Source organism: Lepidochelys kempii, chromosome 3 (assembly GCF_965140265.1).
Source record: "Lepidochelys kempii isolate rLepKem1 chromosome 3, rLepKem1.hap2, whole genome shotgun sequence".
NCBI lineage: Eukaryota > Metazoa > Chordata > Testudines > Cheloniidae > Lepidochelys > Lepidochelys kempii.
The window spans coordinates 119,879,293-119,899,908 of NC_133258.1; the positions used below are offsets into that span (position 1 = coordinate 119,879,293).

At 42.2% G+C, this 20,616-nt stretch overlaps 1 protein-coding gene and 1 long non-coding RNA gene across 7 annotated transcripts in view; one reads left to right on the forward strand and one right to left on the reverse strand.

Moving 5' to 3' along the window:
- Positions 1–15,552, forward strand: part of TULP4 (TUB like protein 4) — a 278,219-nt gene extending 262,667 nt beyond the window's left edge. For all 6 annotated transcript variants that reach the window (XM_073337794.1, XM_073337797.1, XM_073337795.1 and 3 more), the window contains 2 exons: positions 3,898–6,470; positions 8,579–15,552. In XM_073337794.1, coding sequence (XP_073193895.1) covers positions 3,898–6,470; positions 8,579–8,695 — 2,690 coding nt within the window. In that variant the 3' untranslated portion in view covers positions 8,696–15,552. The remainder of the gene's footprint in view (positions 1–3,897; positions 6,471–8,578) is intronic.
- The window catches only part of LOC140909152 (uncharacterized), an 82,662-nt gene that overhangs the window by 32,073 nt on the left and 29,973 nt on the right, over positions 1–20,616 (reverse strand). The window lies entirely within an intron of this gene.

A 20,616-nucleotide genomic window follows, 5' to 3' on the forward strand; every position in this document is an offset into this window, starting at 1 on the left:
TCGATCTGCTCGCTATGCCCCTACTTATACATCCCAAAATGCCATTGGCCTTCTTGGCAACAAGGGCACACTGCTGACTCATATCCAGCTTCTCGTCCACTGTCACCCCTAGGTCCTTTTCCGCAGAACTGCTGCCTAGCCATTCGGTCCCTAGTCTGTAGCGGTGCATTGGGTTCTTCCGTCCTAAGTGCAGGACCCTGCACTTATCCTTATTGAACCTCATCAGATTCCTTTTGGCCCAATCTTCCAATTGGTCTAGGTCCCTCTGTATCCTATCCCTCCCCTCCAGCGTATCTACCACTCCTCCCAGTTTAGTATCATCCGCAAATTTGCTGAGAGTGCAATCCACACCATCCTCCAGATCATTTATGAAGATATTGAATAAAACCGGCCCCAGGACCGACCCTTGGGGCACTCCACTTGATACCGGCTGCCAACTAGACATGGAGCCATTGATCACCGGGGGGCCAAAAGGGGCAGGAACGTTAAAGCACTGCAGGGTCCTTTGCCGCGGCCGCGCTTTAACGTTGCTGTCCCTTCTCTCTCCCCCTCCCCCGCAGCAACACTGCCGCGGCAACACTTTAATGTGGGCTGGGTATGGGCCGGTGTGGGTTCTTACCGGTACGCAGTACCGGCCCGTACTGGCTCACTTTCACCCCTGAGTATAACCTCATCTGATCAAACTACTATGAGATCTGATAGAACTCTTTAAAAGCGAATAAAAATACATACTGTCCTGTTCTCCTCAGCAATCTTCCTCTTCTCTTTTCTGTCAAATTTCTCCTGAAAATTCACTTCTGATCTAGCAAATAGAGTTTATGTAGATTTTCAAAAAGCTTTCCACAAGGTCTCTTATAAGAGACTATTAAGGAAAATAAATAGCCATGAGGTAATGAAGAATATCTTGTAGCTTAAAAATAGTGCTTAAGTACTAGGAACTAAAGCTATAGTAAACAGCTGCTCTTGGGCTGAAGAGCAGTCAGTAGTGAGGTGCCCCAGGGGCAAGTTTAATATAACCACTAATGATTTTGAAAGGAAAATGAACAATGAATTGATTTAATTTGCACATTATGCAAAAAATCAATTAGGAAAAAGCCATCGAGGAATGTGAGAAACTCCTGCTAGATTTAAACACTTGGGATATCTGACAGCATGATGGCAAATGGAAATTTTACTTGGATGAGTGTAAAGCTTAGATAATAATCAAATCTCATGCTTCAGGGCATAAATTGATAACCTGTGGCCATCAGAAAAAATGTATGACAAGCCAAACGTATATTTTGTACAGCTGGCCAGGTACTTTATGGTTTTGTTTGTTTATTTTAGCTTTTTCCCTTCCTGTAAAACAACCTGACAGAATTGCCCTGAAAATTTACCAGCCCAGCCACAAAAATCTACTCACCTACCCTTTGTCATGATGATTGATGTTGATGAAAAAGCTAATGCTATCAGAAAAAAAGTTATCCTTGGTGAGTGGGTGAGTAGAATTTTGCAGATATACAAAAGAATCAGGTATTGGCCATGACTAGAGTATTCCAGACTAGATGGATCTGGGTTTGATTTGGTCCCATGTTTCTATGGGTATCATACATTCTAATAATCATGGAGACAAACGTAATAGATTTATGTACAAATGCCAGTTCTAATTCACCAGTCATCCTTCATGTTTTTTATTTAAGAAGAATCATCAGGGAACTTTGCAAGATTCTTGGGGTAATTGCTGGTGCAATAATTATCCCTTGCTTATCATACTGTCCATTTAGGTCAGATATTGCCAGAAATCAAACCTGTGCTTCAACTTTGGTACAGAAATTAATTGCACTGTATAAAGGTGAAGTCTAACAAAGGGGAGAGTTTAATAAGGCTTCTGTGTTAATCCACATCACAGTGTGACTTGACTCCCTTACTCACTGCAGTGGTGATGAAACTAGTCTCTTAGCCTTTTCTTTCCCTCTCTGCCTTCATTTCCTTTTGTTGGCACCATGTGTTTCCTTTTAACTCTGCCACTTCTTCTCATTTTGACTCCTTTTCTTTCCCTTCTCACTGTCCCACTAATCTCCATCCTTTGCACTCCACTCTCATTCACTAATTCTGTCCGTGATCCAAAGGTACCAACATTTTAGAAAAAAACTTTTCCAAGATAATCCTATGAGGATGCAAGGACTTTAGGGGCTATAGGGGCAAGAATGTGTTTGGGTAGGAAGGTGTCAAGTTGAGGCTTGGTTGGGGGTACAGGAGGGGTTGAGACAAAGACAGGAGGATATCTGGTGGTTTGGGATGGTCTGAGGGAAGCAGGAGGGCAGTTGATAGCTCATGGGAAGTTGCCAGAAATGAAAAGGAGGTACCCGATTTGGCTTCTGCCCTTTCCACTCCACTGAAACAATCCTGGCCAAGGTCAGTGATGCTCATTTGTCGTTGCGATTTGTCAGCTTCCCTCAGCACTGTAGAGCACTCTTTCTTCTCCCATCTATTTTTGTTCTTTTCTTGCCTTCTGTGAATTGGTGCTCTTTTGGTTCAATGGCTCCTCATTGCCTTCAGTCTCTTGGTATCTCTTATACTCTGGACTCTCATTCACTCCCTTACTTTCAAATCTACTCTCTACCCCAAACCTCTCCCCATCTACCGAGTTTTGCATCACAAGCTACCACTCAAGCACTTCCTCTAGGAGTAGCACCACTAGTTCCAAGCTCAGTCCTGAATTTTTTGGGCCACACCCTACATTGGTGTAAATTGAAATCAATTGAGTGACAGCAGTTTACATCAGCTAAGAATATGGCCCTTTATTTTTCCTCCTGACCTCTTTGCACCTTCTCCTTTCTCAGTCTCCATTGACAACTTTATGATCTCTTCTGTCTCCTGTCCTCAAAATCTCAGTGTCTTCTTTGACTCTTTTTTCTCTTTCTCCTCACACTATATTCAGTCTTTTGCTAATGATCTGATCCTGCTCCCATTGAAGTCAATGGGAACATTGCTGTTGATTTCAATGGGAGCTGGATCAAGTTCCATGTCTTGTTGCTACTTTCTAATGAATATCACCAAAATCTATCCTTTCCTCGCTATCTCCACTGCTAAACCCTCATTTGCACCTGGGCCCTTTCACATTGATGAGTGTAACCTTCTCTTACACGTGGCTTTTCACCTATCCCAGTTCCAGTCTATTCAAAATGTTGCTGCTAAAGTCATCTTCCCTCCCCAGTGCTCTGACCAATTTACCCTATCCTTGAAACCTTTCATTGGCTTCCTGTCTGTTACGGCATCAAATCCAATACCTGGCAATCATAGTGACTGTAGCTGCCTGTCCTTTCATTTCCTCCATCCCACCCTTTCTCTCCCTATGATCCTCCCATTTCTCTTGTGGTACTGTTGCCCTTGTCATCCCTACCATGCTGTCCTGCGCTCTTGCAATACTCTAACTTTTCTTGTCCATCTCTGTCTCCTCCTTCAAATGCCCCCTAAAAATTTACTATTTCCATGAATCATTGTCCTAGCCAGCCTCAGCCTTCCCCTTCCTGAACGGTTGTTCTGTGTCTTGTCTACCTTAGATGACAAGTTTGCGCCTTCCTGTCTGTTGGGAAATTGCCACATAAATTTATAGCGCTATACAAAGCCATAACCCAGGAAAACACTTAAACCCATGTGTAGTCCCGTTGACTTTAATCTGGGACTACTTCCTTGCCTAAAGTTACATGCATATTTAAGTGCTTTGCTGGATCAGGGCCGAAATGATTGTCATTAGTTGGAGTATGAATGATGATATATTATGGATTACCAGATTGCCAGTAGCACAGATAAAATAAAGTTATTTTGCAGCACACGAGGAGGGAATCTAATAATCTCCTTTTTTCCTTTCTGATTATAGCAGTCTCTAAACTGTGCTTATTTTGATTCTTATTGCAGTAACTGGAGCATCTGGAGTCCCTGAGAACAACCCTCCCTGCACCGTCAATATCCCTATTGCTCCTATTCACAGCTCAGCGCAAGCTATGTCACCGACTCAGAGCATAGGACTAGTCCAGTCCTTGTTGGCCAATCAGAACGTGCAGTTGGATGTCTTGACCAATCAGACGACAGCTGTGGGGACGACAGAGCATGTGGGTGATAACGCAGTGCAGTACCCAGTCTCAAGCAGGTACTCCAATCCAGGACAGGTGATTTTTGGAGGAGTGGAAATGGGGCGCATCATCCAGGCACCGCCTCAGTTATCCCTGCAGCCGCAGGGTGCAATACAGATGGCGATAATGGATCACAGAGATGGAGACAGAGACCACGAACACCACCAAAAGGCAAAAACTTTACGGCCAGTGCAACAGCTGGCAGAAGGGGATGCTGTTGTCTTCAGCACTGCACAAGAAATACAACTGAACAAAATGAACCCGCCCCCTCCTTACCCTGGAACCATACCAGCTGCTCCCACTGCACCACCACCTCCCCCGCCTATCCCGCCCCAGCCACCTATGGATCTCTGTCTGAAAAAGGGAGACTTTTCCCTTTATCCAGCAGGACATTATCAGACCCCTCTTGGCTATGAGCGAATAACAACCTTTGATAGCAGTGGGAATGTTGAAGAGGTGTGCCGGCCTCGAATGAGGATGCTGAACACTTACACCCTGCCAGGTCCTGGCAGTTCTGCCACTTTAAGGATTACAGCAACAGAGAAGAAAATCCAGCAGCCCTGTTCCAGTGCTACCCTGAACAGGCTGACGGTTCCTCGTTATTCTATACCGACTGGGGATCCACCACCTTACCCAGAAATTGCCAGCCAGCTGTCACAGGGCCGTAGCATCACACAGAGGCTGGACAGTAGTATTATCCATGCTACTCTGCGGAGGAACAGCAGAGAGGCAGCTCTGAAAATGGCTCAGTTGGTCGACAGCCAAAGAGCCACTTTACAACATCCACCAAAACCTAAGAGCAATGTTGTGACAGCACAGTACCAGCAGAGGGCACCGACAGCTTTATACACCTGTAGCCAATGCAGCAGTAACAGCAACACGAGTAGCAGCGGTGGTGGGAACATCAGTAATGCCAATGCTAGCAACAGCACTTCCAGTATTAGCAGTATGAGGCCTGACGTAACCACTGGGAGCAGTTCCCAGCACAGCTCTGTCATTGCTCACTCAGTCAGTACTTCGCCCTTGGCCTCCCAGTCCTCATACAATTTGCTGAGCCCACCTGATAACTCTCGTGATCGGACCGATTATATCAATTCTGCCTTCACAGAGGATGAGGCACTTTCTCAGCACTGTCCAGTGGAGAAATCGATAAGGCACATGCCTGTAGCCTTGACAGAGGCTGCCGTTGGTGTGAAGCGGCCACCCCCGTACCAATGGGATCCTATGGTGAGTGAGGAGATATGGGTTCCTCAGGAAAGGACAGCTCAAAGTTTAGTGCCCAATCCTCTCAAACCTGCTCCCCTAATAGGGCAAGCTCAGCATCTTGATATGTCTCGAGTGCCATTTGTTTCCCCCAAATCTCCAACCAGTCCCACTGCCACTTTCCAGATGAGTTATGGGGTTGGAGTACCTTATCCAGGAAGCTACAGTGCCCCTCCTCTCCAGGGAATGCAGGCCCCCTGCTCCCCCAAAGAAGCTCTGGCCCCAACACAGTTTGCACAACAAGAGCCAACTGTAGTGCTTCAGCCAGGTTATCCATCTAACCTCTCCTATTGCCCCTTGCCACCCATGTATCCAGGAAGTAGCACTTGCTCTAGTTTACAGCTGCCACCAATAGCCTTGCACCCATGGAATTCCTACAGTGCATGCCCACCTGTACAGAATTCCCAAGGCACTTTGCCCCCCAAGTCACTTCTTGTGGTGGAGAAGCCAGTTATGTCTCCGCCGCCAGCAGAGCTTCAGGGTCATGTGGGCACAGAAGTAATGGTGGAGACAGCAGACACCTTCCAGGAGGTTCTCTCCCTCACAGAAAGTCCCATTCCTCAACGGACAGATAAGTTTGGGAAAAAGAACCGGAAGCGCCTGGATAGTCGAGCTGAGGAAGGAAATGTGCAGGCTATCACAGAGGGCAAGGTCAAAAAGGAGGCAAGGACACTGACTGACTTCAACTCCCTAATATCCAGCCCTAGGCTAGGAAGGGAGAAGAAGAAAGTCAAGAGCCAGAAGGACCAGCTGAAGTCAAAGAAGCTGAACAAGACGAATGAGTTTCAGGACAGTTCAGAGAGTGAGCCAGAGCTTTTTATCAGTGGGGATGAACTGATGAACCAGAGCCAAGGCAGCAAAAAGGGATGGAAAACCAAAAGGAATTTGAGGACAGCCAGTGAGCTGGATGAGTTCAAGTGCCGAAAGGCCAATGAAAAGGAGGATGGGAGATTGGGAAGCCAGGGCTTTGTGTATGTGATGGCCAACAAGCAGCCTTTGTGGAACGAGGCGACACAGGTGTATCAGCTGGACTTCGGAGGACGGGTGACCCAGGAGTCTGCAAAAAACTTCCAGATTGAGCTGGAAGGACGACAGGTAGGATGGCAGCAGCAATTGCAGTGACAAGGTGCCCGGGGGGAAAGATGCTCTGTTCTGCTCCCTTATCTCTGAGAGTGGGGTGCTGCACTGTGCTTCTAACTTACACAAATCTTCCTGCGCTTCTATAAAGAGCTTCTTAGTTCTGCTGGTAGCTCTGTGATCAGCAGTTTTTAAGAATGAGGTTCAGCCTTTACGTATATACAATGAAAGCATGTTAATATCCTTTTCCTGTCAGACCCGGGGAAAGGCTCTCTTTTAATCTCACTACTTATCACTTCTAAAGAAATGTACTTTTAGTAAATCATCTTAACCTACAGCATTACAGGGAAAAATCCAAGAATTTTGCTCTTAATACTGCAAACTCCAGTTGCAGTTAAAAATCAAGTTAGAAATTGCTCATGATAGCTAGTTTGATAGCATTAGTGAATCCCAGTATACACTCACTCTCTCTCACTCACTCACACTCTCTCTCTCCAAATACATAAGGAAGCAGAGATAGAGATGTGAGCAAGCAACCAGTCTCCCGCCAAACCCCAAATCACTCCCAATGAACAGTGACCAATAGTACCTGTGAGGAGGCCAGCTGGTTCTTATTTCCAGAGGAGCAGAAACTATGGCCCTCCAATTGGAGTAGGAGGATCGTGTGCTGCTCATGAAGAAGAGGTCTTTAGATATTTCAGAAAACCAAAATCAGAAGAATGAGGTTCTCTCAGTTTGTCCAAGTGGGACATTAATACACCAAAACCAGACCTTAGTGGGCTGCTGACAGGCTAGTATAGTGGCTAAGGCACTGGACTGGAACTCAAGGGAGCTGGGTTCAGTTCCTGGCTTTGTCACAGACTTGCCTGTGTGACCTTCAGTCAGTCACTTTTTCTCTATGTGTCTCAGTTTCGTATTTGTAAAATGGGAATAGTACTTGCCTACCTCCCAGGGGTGTTCAGAGGATAAAATATGTTAATGACCGTGAGGGGTTTGGATACTGCAGTGATGAGGGTCATAGAAATACCAAGATAGATTGTCAGCATAAACCAATGGAAATGTTAATTTGCTTACCACTGATACTGTCCAAAAAACAGATGGCTAATAACTTCAGAAGGACAAATACGAAAGCAGTGACATTGGTTTCTACCCAATATGATATATGCCAGTTTCCCCTTCAGCTTGTACTGCCCTTGTTTTGGAGGCCGGGGTCCAGATTTATAGATCTATAGATGTTAAGGCCCAAAAGGGATCATGATCATCAGAAAGAGACAGCAAAGGAATAGGTGTGAGTGTCATGTAAGGTGTGTGACCTTTGGCAGGTCTGCACACCACCACCAGAGATTATAGAGGCCTCTTCATACTGCTCCGGAGCTGTGCTCAGGGAAAGGATGGAGTCTGGTGAGCTAGAGGGAGATGTGAGCAGGCTGGAGTGATGCAAATTGTCCCCCTTCTGGTCTTATAAAAATTAATAAAAAAAATAAAATCTTTCCCTCAGAGCTCCTCGCCTATAATTTCCTGGGTGTGCTGTGGTCACATGGAAGCCCTGGTAGCAGTTTCCAAGGAATTTGGAGGACCCCCAGAGGTGGTCTAGAGTCAAAGGGCCTTTGTGCAGATGGCCCTGGCCTTATGCATATGCCAGGGATCCACGTGGGTCAGAGGAGTTCTGCCAGGTTTGGGGCAGGGCCTGCTGTGGCTTTCTCCTGGGATAAAACTGCCTTCCTGATAGGGTGATGCAGTGGGATCTCTCTCTGAGGATCCCCTGTGGAGATCCTCCTCTGATTTGTCTGAAGGAGCAGATGGTATGGACCTTAGTCCTAACTCAGCATCAATGATTTCAGTGGAGTTAAATCCACTTACACCATAGCTGAATCTGACCCTGGGTCTTTTAAGGCTGTGTATTTCCTCTACAGAGTAGATTTCTATGGGCCAGATTGTGATGTCCTCACTCATACTTGTACTTTGTTCTGCGACTGGCCCTATTGATTTTGTATGGAGTAAGGTACTATTCAGTATGAATAAGGATATCACAGTCTTGCTTTTTGCCTTATTACTTCTTGGTCTCTCCCTTCTATTGACCTCTTGTTCCTTGTTTTTTCCTCCCCCCACCTTCCACCCTTCCCCAGGTAATGCAGTTCGGAAGGATTGATGGCAATGCTTACATTTTGGACTTTCAATATCCGTTTTCTGCAGTGCAGGCCTTTGCAGTTGCTCTGGCTAACGTGACTCAACGCCTCAAATGAAAAGAGCAGAGACTGGAGAGAGAAAAACGTTAACAAAACCTCCTAAGGGCCGAACTGGAAAATGTCAGGGCGGCCTGTTTTAGGTGCAGAAAGGCGCCAGGGAGTGAAGAAGGCAGTAAAACTGGAAAAATCTCTTGGTGCCCAAAAGAGGGCATTAACTTTAGTCATTATTGGGGTGGGGGAGCTGTTTGTTTGGGTTGTTTTTTTGTGTTTTTTTTTTTTTTTAACATTGTGCTGGGGTTTCAGAAAGAGCATCGGGTGAGAGCCATTCAGTGTTATGTTGGGAAATGTGGCTTTTGGCTTGTTGTGGTGGTTCTGCTGTGTTTGCTGCAGTAGCTGACGTAAGCTCGTAGCGGGGTTAAAAAAGACTGCTCTCTTTGGTAGACTGCCTTATATCATTCTGTTCTTTTTAAAACAGGGAACATAACCTTTTTTTCTGGTCCAGTTTGTACTACTACATCAGTGATAGCAGGAAAAAAAAAAGCTATAATACTTGAAGACACAGGTTTCTTCTCTGATCATAGCTGAGCACTGCAGGTACCAAGGAGGTTTACGAAGGTCAATATTTAATTTATAAATACTGATGTATTATTCAGAAGAGAAACAAAACTGTTACATTGGATGGTTTCAGAACACATTTCATCGAAGAAGTTTGTGTCTGCTTTTTGTGTGTGCTGTTATTTGGGATAAATGTGTTTCACTAGATGATGGAGAACAGAGGAGGGAGGAGTTGTGAGAGTTGCATATGTACATGTATAGGTAAGCAGTATTCTTTGACTTGTACTACATGTGTGTAGTACATGATGCAGCCTGGTGTCGCACATGGGCAAGGACTACACCTGCTCCTCACTAAAAGATGTTTACACATTAAGAACAAAATTGTTAAAATAAATAAAATGGGCCCAGTGAGTAAAATTCTTCTAAATCTATGGTGAATCAGAGCATTGCTTTAATTGGGAAAGAGAAAGGCATGTGATGACAGTAGGGGATTTCTCATCACTGCTGCTTGGAGAAAAGGGAGAAAATATTGGAGAGTACCGCCCCTTTCACCGATCTCCTATTGGAGTACAGCATTATAGGCTATAGTTTGAATGGTTAACAGTCCAAAAACAGAATGGGAAGCCAAAATGTATATAGCTGGTTATGGCTTTTTAATCAACTATATACAGTAACAAGACTGTTTCTAACTGCAGTAGAAGTCTAATAGAAGTCAAAGCCTGCGTTAGGTGTTTCAATGGGTTGCTTTAGTGGAGAGAGATTCTGTTTATTGCTCTAGTGCCCTCTCTCTCTCTCACACACACATGCACAGCCATTTCTCTGTTGAATACAGTTTGATTTGGAAATGCTTCCCCGGTACCACATGAAAACCCTGATTGTTCATTAAATTAAATCCACAGTAGGTTGCAAAATGTAACTGTAGATTTCCTTTAAAAATACTCTTTCAAATCAGAACACATTTAGAAAGATGGGGTAGTGGCTGGTTTATCTCTGTCTGTAAACCTCAGTTTTACTCCTTACTAGGAAACCCTTCATAACTTTGTTTGAAACACAAACCATACACCAAGAGAGTAAAATACATCACTGTGATTGTTTGAAATGTCTGTAAAGGTAGGCTAGGCTAAGTAGTCTTGATTCATTGCAGGGAACCCATCGCGGGCCCAGGACCCCCAGTGGAGAAAGGGATGCAGCAGCTCCCTGGCTCCAACTTCCACTGGGGACTCTGAAACCAGACAACACAGGGTAGGTAATGCTGGCCAGAGCCAGGTTTTGACAAGGATATCTAGGGATGTGCTGATTCAGATGATTTCCCAGGCAACCTCCACCAGTGTGGCCGCAAAAAGACCCACCTGCAAGATAATGCTGCCCTTCGGTCATGGAGCCCCTGGGGAAAATGGTGGTATAATCCCTGTATCATTGTGGGGCTCAGCAGTCTCTGCTTGCACATGGGAGTGGATCAAGCCCAATATTTCGCTTGGCATTAACTCTTCTATTTGCTTTTATGTATTCACTTTTGTTGAAACTCCACCAATTAGGTGTATATCTTTCTGTTACAGAGGAACCCCACCCCCACCTCCGCAGTTATTTAGTAGCTGATTTTAGTAACAGCTTCTGGAGTGTGTGTGGAGGAGGAGGTAGACGGATCAAATGGGCTTGGTCCTGCTGACTTTGAAATCAGTGGGAGTTTGTCATCGACTTCAGTGGGAGCAAGATTGGGCCCAAAGTCAGTGCAGAATTACGTGCTGTCTAGGCAACAGGCTTATTCCTTACTCACATGATTTCAATGGCACTACCCATATGAGTGAGGATTGCGGGGCTTGACCCAATCGTGCTTCTGAAGAGATCCGAATAGCTCTAATTAATCCCATAAGCAGTATTGGAATATTGAGAAGTGTGCACTGAACACGTTGAGGCCAAAAGCATATTGATTCATTTCTTCTTTTAGGAGGAAAGGTGTTCTGTTGCTTTTTAGAAATAATCCTCTTAAAGAGACATTGTCAACTAGTTTTAGGCCAAGAGTGCAGATTTAATGTAATTAAGTATGTTTGCACATGTTTGTGCTCAGCATACCTCATCTAAACAGAACTGTTTTCATACTGTTGTTTTCTTTAACTTTCCAGGCAAAGGTTTGTCGTCTTTTTTTGAACATTCCCCTGCAGTATGAAGAACCAAATTAACAGCAGCAATGTGCAAATGCAGGAAAACCAGAAAGCAAATGTGGCGAAAACTTAAGTGAAACCTGCCAGTCTAGTTTTATTATCCAGGATCCATTGGTATTTGGTTCTGGTAGCCCACAGGGTCTTGGAGCTTTCCAGACATAGAAGGCCTTGTTCCCACCTTACAGAAGCACAAAAACAAACACCACAAATGGTGAAAATGATGATTTCTAACGTTCGTTCTGTTTTTATGTTATAAGGTAAAGAGTTTTTCTTCTGTAAGTATGTTGACAGTGTCCCTTTAAGGCAACAATTTAATGGCATAAAGACTACCTAGGGTTAGGGACAGATTCTGCCCTCAGTTAAGTATACACAATTCCTGCTGAAGTCAACTGAGTTGTGTATATGGACAACTGGGTCCTAAATTATGAGTATACAGTTGCGTCCTAAATTATGAAGACAGCAGGTCATAATGATCATTCTCCTTTTTTTTTCTTCGTATGTTGAGAGAAAATTTAAGAAACAACTTTAAAAGCCCTCCAAACTAATACTTCCACTAGGATGATTTTAATCATGAAGATTGCTGTTGCGTTCAAGCCAAAACACTAATTTTACATTTTATATTTAAGTGTTACAACTTAGTTTTTGTGTAGACAATTGTAAGTTCTTCTAGGAAGAAAATAGCAACGTGTTCTGAATTACCTAATTCTTTTATACATACAATAGTTTCCAGTAGTTCAATATGGTTTTCAAAAGCTTTTTTTTTTAGTTGTGCAATAATTGTTAAGTCAAGAGGCTTATGTTTTGTTTTTTGAGGGGTTGAGTTATTTTTTAAAGATAATTTAATGCAAATTTCCTGTTAATGTCTGAGTCAAATTATTTATCTTGCTTAATGTAATAAGTGATTTAGGGTTTATTTTATTACTATGTACCAGTGAGTTATACACACTTTCTTATTTATATGAAAAGAGGATCTTTGTAATTAATTGTTTGCTAGCAATATGTTTTGCTGCAAGAAATTGTTTAAGAATGTGTATAGGACTTTTTTTGCTGGACAATATTCAACATTTTATAATGTAGGGAAGAATCTTGTTTATCAGGCAGTTGGAAAAAGTAGATATGCTATTGGGGATTCTGTAGATTACATACAGTGTAGATTTTTGGTGGCTGGGGGGGGGGACCTGCAGAAATCTGTCCTCTATACTGTGTATTTTCCCATTATGTTTTAACTGGCTTTTTCAGTCACGGAGATGGTTTAAAAAACACAAATCATGATTTGCTTTCTTTTCTTAGAGCTAGCCTTGGTTTTGAGGTACAGAACAGAGGAGAGTTCATGTATAAAATAAGTGTTTTATATATGGCTCACTTTGGGTGACTTTCATCTTTGTGCAGAGGGCTAATACACAGCCTGTGCATCTCTGAAATCCTATTTAAGGGGCTAGATTGCCTGTTGTGGTCAAGTTCTGCTCCTGTTACAGCTCCCTGATTCTGAGGCTAATCTGAGCTGACCCACAGCCCTGGGAATGCTTAGAGTAGCTGAGAAGCTTTAATTGGCCCTACAATGGAGGATAGGCAGAGCGGACCACCATTCCACCATGCACCTATCTCCCCGACATACCTCCGGCTCCAAGAGTCGAGAGAGCAGCTCGTGCAGGACTTGACTGCACCAGCTTTACACCAGCAGTGACTTCCCCTGTGGCAGGGGATTTCCCTGCTGGCTGATTTGCAGCCAGAATCCATCCCCATTGCACTGCCTGAGTGGCACAAAGGGGACAGATTTCATTTGACAATCTGGCTCTAGCCCTCAAAATGTGGTTTAAGTGGGTCTAAAAAATAATACACAGACCTTGTCGGCCCTCTGCAGAGGAGTGAATTTCATCCTGAGAACCACTGGTACTATTCAGCAGTAGTACTATGGTTCTAGAATAGCAGAAATAAGGTGGTGGGGGGGGGAGATGAAAGTAGCATAAAGGAAAATTATTGGGTCAAGTTAATAGTTTTACATTCATTCCCAGAGCAGGCAATGGCAATTTCCATATACAGTCAGAATGATCTTGTGTAGTAGTACAGTAAATTTGCACTAGGGGCCACCTCAAATAGCCACCATCTTAAGCAACCTCTTTGAAGTTTACCGTTTACCAAGGTTTACCGTTCCATTTTTGTTCCATGTTTCAATGAAGATTCACTGCCACTATGAGGTAATCAGACTTTGCTTGTGTTTTGAGTTGTTGCTTCAGATAATTTGAGTGCAGATATTTCTGAAGTCTGTTTTTTGTGGCTATGTTACATCGGGGTGCCCCATGAGCACTTGGCAACTGTGTAAATCTTCATCTGAAAGGGTGAACATGATGGAGGAGGAGCAGCTTTGACAAAAAAAGAGGGAAAAATTTGGCTTCTACTAGCTTGAAAGATGGTGTTTGCCAGAGCAGTAGTTAATTGCACTATAATAAAAGTGGATATTTCTACAGGGCACAAACTACTCTACACTGTTGGCAACCTAGTGCTACGTTGCCAGCACAGAGTCCTATTGATTTTAGTACAATCCTGTATGGGCATAAGGGTCTTCACACATGAATCCCTCTCTGGGATCAGGGCTTAAGGCTGTTGCTGCATGTATCATGCTGGAGTGAATGAAGCTATATTACCATCTCCCAGGAGTGGGCTCAAAGGGGAATCATTTTAAGATTAAATTTTTTCAAGTGTGCACAAATACACAATCACACACAGAAACTTTAAGGATTAAAAAATCCAACCCAGCACAGAGCATTGCATGTTGAGAAAAGTTTTAGGAAAGAATTGCTTTGGGGTTTTGATTGTTTTGTGCTGCATCTGCGCAAATAGGAAAATAATAGCAAGAACAGTTAACCAAGTAAGAGGATAAAGGAGTAGTCACTGAAGCAATTTTTGTTATTAAAATTAAAAACAACTCTATGCCCATAATTCTGCAAATCTGTCTATGCAGGCAGGCTCCTGCACTGTACAGATTGACTTGAATGGGGCTCTGCAAGGGTCTGTCCACACAGATACAATTGAACAATTGGGACCATAATGACTTTGGGGGCTGAAAGACAACCCCAAACCACTTCTCTCTCCAAAATGTGCATAGAAAAATTGGATTCATAATGGTAGACAGATGTAAAGGTTCTGTAAATGTTCCTAGTTGTTCCCCTACAATTTACACTAACTCCAAATTTAAAAATAAAATCTGATACAGGAGTTTTGGATAGTGACAAAGCTGTCTGTCTGAATGTTTACTTTGGCCAGATAACTGATTGTGAAAAGATGGCCAGATTAACAGCTGGTTCAAATAATAAAAGTGTTAAGATTAAAAATAATAATAAAATCGAGAGAAACATTTTCGTATAATGTTAGCAGATGATTGCGTTTTCAGTATTTCATCAAAATAGTGCTCAGCATAGTTCCCATCAATCTATGTTATTTCTGGTTCCTTGTTGATAAGACTTGTAATTTTCCTTTCTTTTCTTTTGTTAGCTTGGTCTATGTTTTGCCTCTGCTTCCTATTCTTTTATTTCTTACTGCGTTTTTGTCTTTTCTTTGTGGATGTGTGTGTTGGGGGGGATGGTGTTTAAGATCTTGTTTGTTGTAGATGCAAAATATGTAGTGTTGTTGAATCGCATGAGGATGCATTTGATTGAAAAAGGCACGGTAGTATTGCCTGAAAAAGGTATTTTTTTGCATTTGTTTATAAATGCATTATTTTGGTACTGTAACTTTTGACATTATTTCTGGATTTATTACTACTGTTTTTGGCTTTATTTTTATTTTTTTTAAACAAGTGTGCAGTCATGCGGGTGCCGAGATCTCTAGCCAAATGACCCAGCATGTTCTTTTCAAGCCTTCGGGGAACTTGGTACACGGCTGCGTACTATTACATACGTACACTATTTTAAAAACATCTTTCTGGAAATGTTGGGTTTTTTTAAAATATGCCATTCAGAACCAGGTTTTCATAGTAATTATAGACTTACCCTGATCTGCCTCTCCTTTTATGTATCTTGTGTAATAGATTGTATGGGTGGTACCTAGAAAGCATTAATGGTTTCCCTTTAATAACGTGGTTTGTCCAAATTCTTTACTGTCTACATGATTGAGAGATGGACTGATAGCCCTATTTTTCCTTGATGATTTGGAGTTGTAAGAGTTGTCCAGCTGTTGCTTAATAAAATTTTGCAGACTAGAAAATCTGTGACTCGTTTGTTGTATCTTGCTTCTTGTTGAACATCCTGAATGCTTTTAAAACAGGAGACTAGTCTTAATCAGAAATACATTAATATTCCAGAGCCAGCTTTCTTATAGTTTGCTCTCCGAACAACTACGTCTCTAGACTGGGATTTCCCTGCTCATTCGGAGACCTGCCCATCATACCTGCTGTCATTCATGTGGGAAGATGAAAGACAGAGTTTTTACAGTATGTTCTACTGTGCTTGGATATTAGGCAGTTTGCTCTTAATTGAAGTAAATTACATTTGGGATTTGTGTTATTTTTCTTATTGCCACTTACATACTGGAAACTTTAATGTTACCTCAAGTGCTCTCATCTTTAATAAATAAAAATACAATGACAGTTGATAGTGTGCCTCTGTTGTCTTTGCTTGTTTTTCAGTAAAAAAAAAAAAAAAAAAAAAGGGCAAAAATAAGACTATACCTTGTTTTGTGATGCTAATATTTATAAAACATTAAATGTGAACTACAGTATAAAGTGTAATAGGGCAGGGCTTTTAAAATCCACTCCCTTGTATGTCACTGCCCAGTGTGAAGGACCTGCAGTCCCACATCACCATCACCTTCTGCAGATTTTCAGCTTTTTAAAAATTCTTGAGCCCTTATGGTTGCAAAGATAACCTTGATCCAATTGTAGCCTGATGCTGTGTTGTCTGCTGAGTCTGCAGACAGCTCTAGTGTTAATGCTGCTGTAGTTTTCCCAAGAATCGGTGGAATCAAATAAACAAGACTTTCACCACTGCAGTTCAGAACTTTGTGGTCAGCAATGAAACTGTGACAGGAATCATTTCACCCAGAGAGCTGCACTGGAGGAAGATGCTGCAATACAGAGAGGGAAAAAGGACCCAATGACGGTGGGCAGGCAGGGATGGAGGCTAGGCAGGTCCTCCTTGCTGACCTCTGAACTTGGGAGGAAAGAAATAGAAACTCCCTCTCTTAGCAACCAGATGGAGGTAAGTTAGTTTCAAATTTATCATGCACCCATTAGCCAAAGACTGACAGAAAAAGAAGTGTCTAAGTGTACAGGAAAAGTATCCTAGTAAGAGTCCAAGCACCTTCTGCATTCCCATCAGATAGGCATGAAGAGCTCCAGTGGATCCCCCTTATCTGTATGTGTCTCTCTTCATATGTGTTGTAGACAGTAGTGGCATTAAGTCTATGCCATCTAAGTCGACACAGAGTCCTTTGCCTCCAGTGCTCTCTGGTTACATCACCTGATCAAGAGGTTGTTGGGGGTGATATCACAGACACCGAGGTGGGAAGGGCAGTTGCAGGTGGAGAGGGAGCTGGATTGGGCAGCATTTGTCTTCAGATAGGGACTACAAATCCTACAGCTGCCCTGATTATAGTAAACCTATATTTATGATTAAATACTTAATATGTAGCCCACAAGTCAAAATGAGTGATTTTCTAGATCAGTTCTCATTAGTATTATTATTCTCTGATCATCAGGTTATATACTCTATCTCCGTGTGGCTGGCATACTATTTTGCTAAGATAGTGTTAACAATGAAATGAAAGGAGACAGCCTGCCTTCATTCTTAAATATTTTAAACTATTTGACAGCATTTAGCAATACTGTTGATACAGCGTGAATGGGACAGGCTGGGGAACTAAAGAAATGCCTAGCTGTGGAAGGAGCTGCATGATGTTATAAAAGGAAAAACAGCAGTTTCCATCAGGTGAGGTTCATTTCAGACCCTTCATCTAGTTCCTCATCCATGACAGTTGTGTGTTCTCTATTTCTTATTTTTTCTTCTGTTCACAAGAGGCAAATTTTCAAATCTATTTTGTTTGACCAAAGGGCAACCTATTCATCTTTGAAAGCGGTTTTACTGTGTTGCATCCCTTGATACGTCCATCCTTTCCAACTTCGCGACATACTTCCCCTGGACAAAGAGGAAAGCCATACAAGTTATATTTTAACTACCATAAATAACATGTCTTTGTTCTCCATTTTTCTGGTTGCTTTCCAGTTGGATGGCTTTTTTTCCTCAAAACAAAGGTGTCATTGTTCCCTTCAGTGCATAGCTTTGGTGAGATTAATCTCTTCCTTTTGCCTTGACCACTCTGCTGTGTGACTCTTTGATTTCAAAGCCATTTAAATAATCTGTTATTTTTTGTAAACTGAAATGAATGTTTATCTTGGAAAAGAGGCATCCACAACATGTGTAGAAGATGTAACGGTAATAACATTTGTCCAGGCGCAGCAAAGGAAAGACACTAAAGATAAAGATACAGTGGCTTTTCCCCCCCATCCCTGGGACCATTCAATTAAAAGGACTCTAGGATAGTGGACCCAATCACCAGGCAAAGACAAACAATCAGCTATGCCCAGTTCAGTCTGTAGCCCTTTCCTCAGGGCTCTGTTTAGTCTTTAACACAAAAAAAGGGAAATTGAAACAACAACAAAAAGCAACAGTCCTGTTCTTTAGCTCAGATTGTGGAGCCCTCTGTTTCCAATAGCTTAATGTGCTGGACCTTCCCAAGCCTAAAGGCATCTGCAGGGCTTCCCTGCCTCTCACAGCCTTCTGCTGTAGCCACAGGAGAGTGCACTCCCAGTCCTCTCCTGGTCACAGCCAGTCTCCTGGGGCAGGAGCTCTCCTTTGTATCCCCTGGCTAGGAATTATCAGACCCAAGCACTAGATTCTGTCCAGCTGGGTCAGATGATTGCCAGCAGCTGCTTGTGGGCTCCTCTTCAGAACAGGGCTGGCCGCTCCACGGGCCCTTAAAGGGGCAGACCGCCCTGTGACAGACTCCTTTGTGTAACTAGTATGATTCTGTTTTCTTGACTGACCTTTCCATTTCACAAGTTAATTTACTCTTTGTTGAAGAAAACATGCATGGTTTCAACACATCTCTGGGCTGGATCTAGCCTTGAGCTGAATGCTGATCACAGGAGTCCTTGCCTTGGGGATTACAGATAATGCAGTCAGGGTGGATAAAAATCAATTTTTTTTAATCAAAAAATTGGATTTTGATAAAATGCTTTTTGGGGGAAAAACCTATCTAAAGATAATTTTAATTAAGATACATTATAGCTCAAAGATATCTCATAATGGAATAGGGATTAAATATTCTAATTCTATAGTACGAGACAATATATTCATGTAATGCTTAAGAAAAGTTTTGTAAATGAGTTCCAATAGTTCATGGATTAGGGACCCAATTTTATAGGGCTCCAGGGGCTTCTGTATAGATTATTTAAATTAATTTATCTATGCTCAGTCTCGAAGATACCATCAGAGATGCTTAGTTTTGCAGTTCTCAAACTGTGGATTTGTGTTTTCAGATATAACATGCTTGTTAACAGCAAAAATGTTTTCAAATAAATAATATATAGAGGTAAGAAATAACAGACCTCAACTGTATTGTCCCTCTGCAAATTTGTATACACAGAGTCAATCCCTTACCTCTCTCTAAAAGTGCAAAGTTTCAAAAAGTTCAATGAATAGAAGATTGTTGGGGGTGGAATAGATCTGGACAAGAAGTAGTAGTCCGGAGATAAATGTGAGAAGGGAAGGACAGGCAGTAGAAACAAAAGTGAAACTGTTTGAGCAGCATATTCTAGAAGTCTTGAGGTCTTTCTGAGTCTTCATTAATTTGAGATCTACCATACCAATCTCTTACTAGAAGGGAAAACCTATAATGGCAGCAGGCCATAAAGGAGACCCAGTTTGGGAATATTTTAATGAAGTTCCTCTACCTGTGGGAAAGACAGGCTTGCATGCAAAATGCAAACAGTGCAACAAAGAAATGCAAGGCCTGGTTACCCGAATGAAACAACATCATGAGAAGAGTTCCTTCTCAGGAGGAAGCTGCGTTGAAGATGATGAAAGGAACATGTCTGAATGTGCAGGATCTTCAGGGTTGGTAAACTTTTTTATTTCATGCTTCTTTCTTAAGGACTGCCTCTCTTCCTTCTGGACTATTCTTGAATTCTCATGTTTGAGCAAAAAATATTGTTCTTACTCTATGGTACTATCGTTTTATATGCAGTTGTGATAAAAAATAAATAGCTGAAATAGGCAGATCTTCCTTTTATAATTTCATCTTTAAAGTAGTACTCAGTGTCAGTGAATGCAATGACTTATACTAAATGAGCAGTCTGGTAATAATAATTAAATAACTGCATTGACTTATTTTGTTTAGGAGAATCCATCCTCAACATACAGGATTCTGAAGACTATCCACCTTCAAGATCACCATCATTTTCTATAGTTTCAGAGTTATCTGCCAATGACAGTGTTTCAGTCACATCATGTATGTCACATAGCCACAGTAAATCACCTGTAGCAAAAAAGAAAAAAACCCTCCATCATCCAGAAACAAGCATAGATAAGTTTGTGATAAGAATCAGAAGATTACAAAAAGAGGTAATTGGTGAAAAAATTGCCCGGTTTGTTTATGCAAGAAACTCTCCTTTCTGTATGATTGAGAACCCACACTTCATTAACATGGTTCAGTCATTAAGATCAGGATACAGTCCACCCAACAGAGCAGAGGTTGCAGCAAATTGCTGGATAAAGTGTATGAAAGAAATTGAGCAGTGTGCAAAAGACCTAGAGGGTGAAATTGATGGGTGGAGCAATGTCCACAATGATCCTGTTGTATGTGCTTGTGTGACAACAGAAGGGAATGTCTTCCTTACAGAAACAATTGATACATCAAGAAATGCACATACAGCAGAATACTTACAAGAAGTAGCAGTACAAGCTATAAAAAACTGTGAAAAAAATTCAAATGTCTAATGTGAAGCTTGGTCTCAGACAATGCTGCAAATATATCCAAGATGAGAAGAAATTATTTAGAAGAGAGTAAAGAGAGTCCCAAGTTAACATACGGTTGCAGTGCTCATTTGATGCATCTCCTAGCCAAAGACTTCAGTGTTCCAGAAATAAAGGCTAATGTTGAAATTGCAAAATACTTCCATAACAATCACTTTGCAGCAGCTGCTCTGAAAAAAGTGGGAGGAACCAAGCGAACTCTCCCACAAGATGTGCAGTAGAACTCAGGAGTGTACTG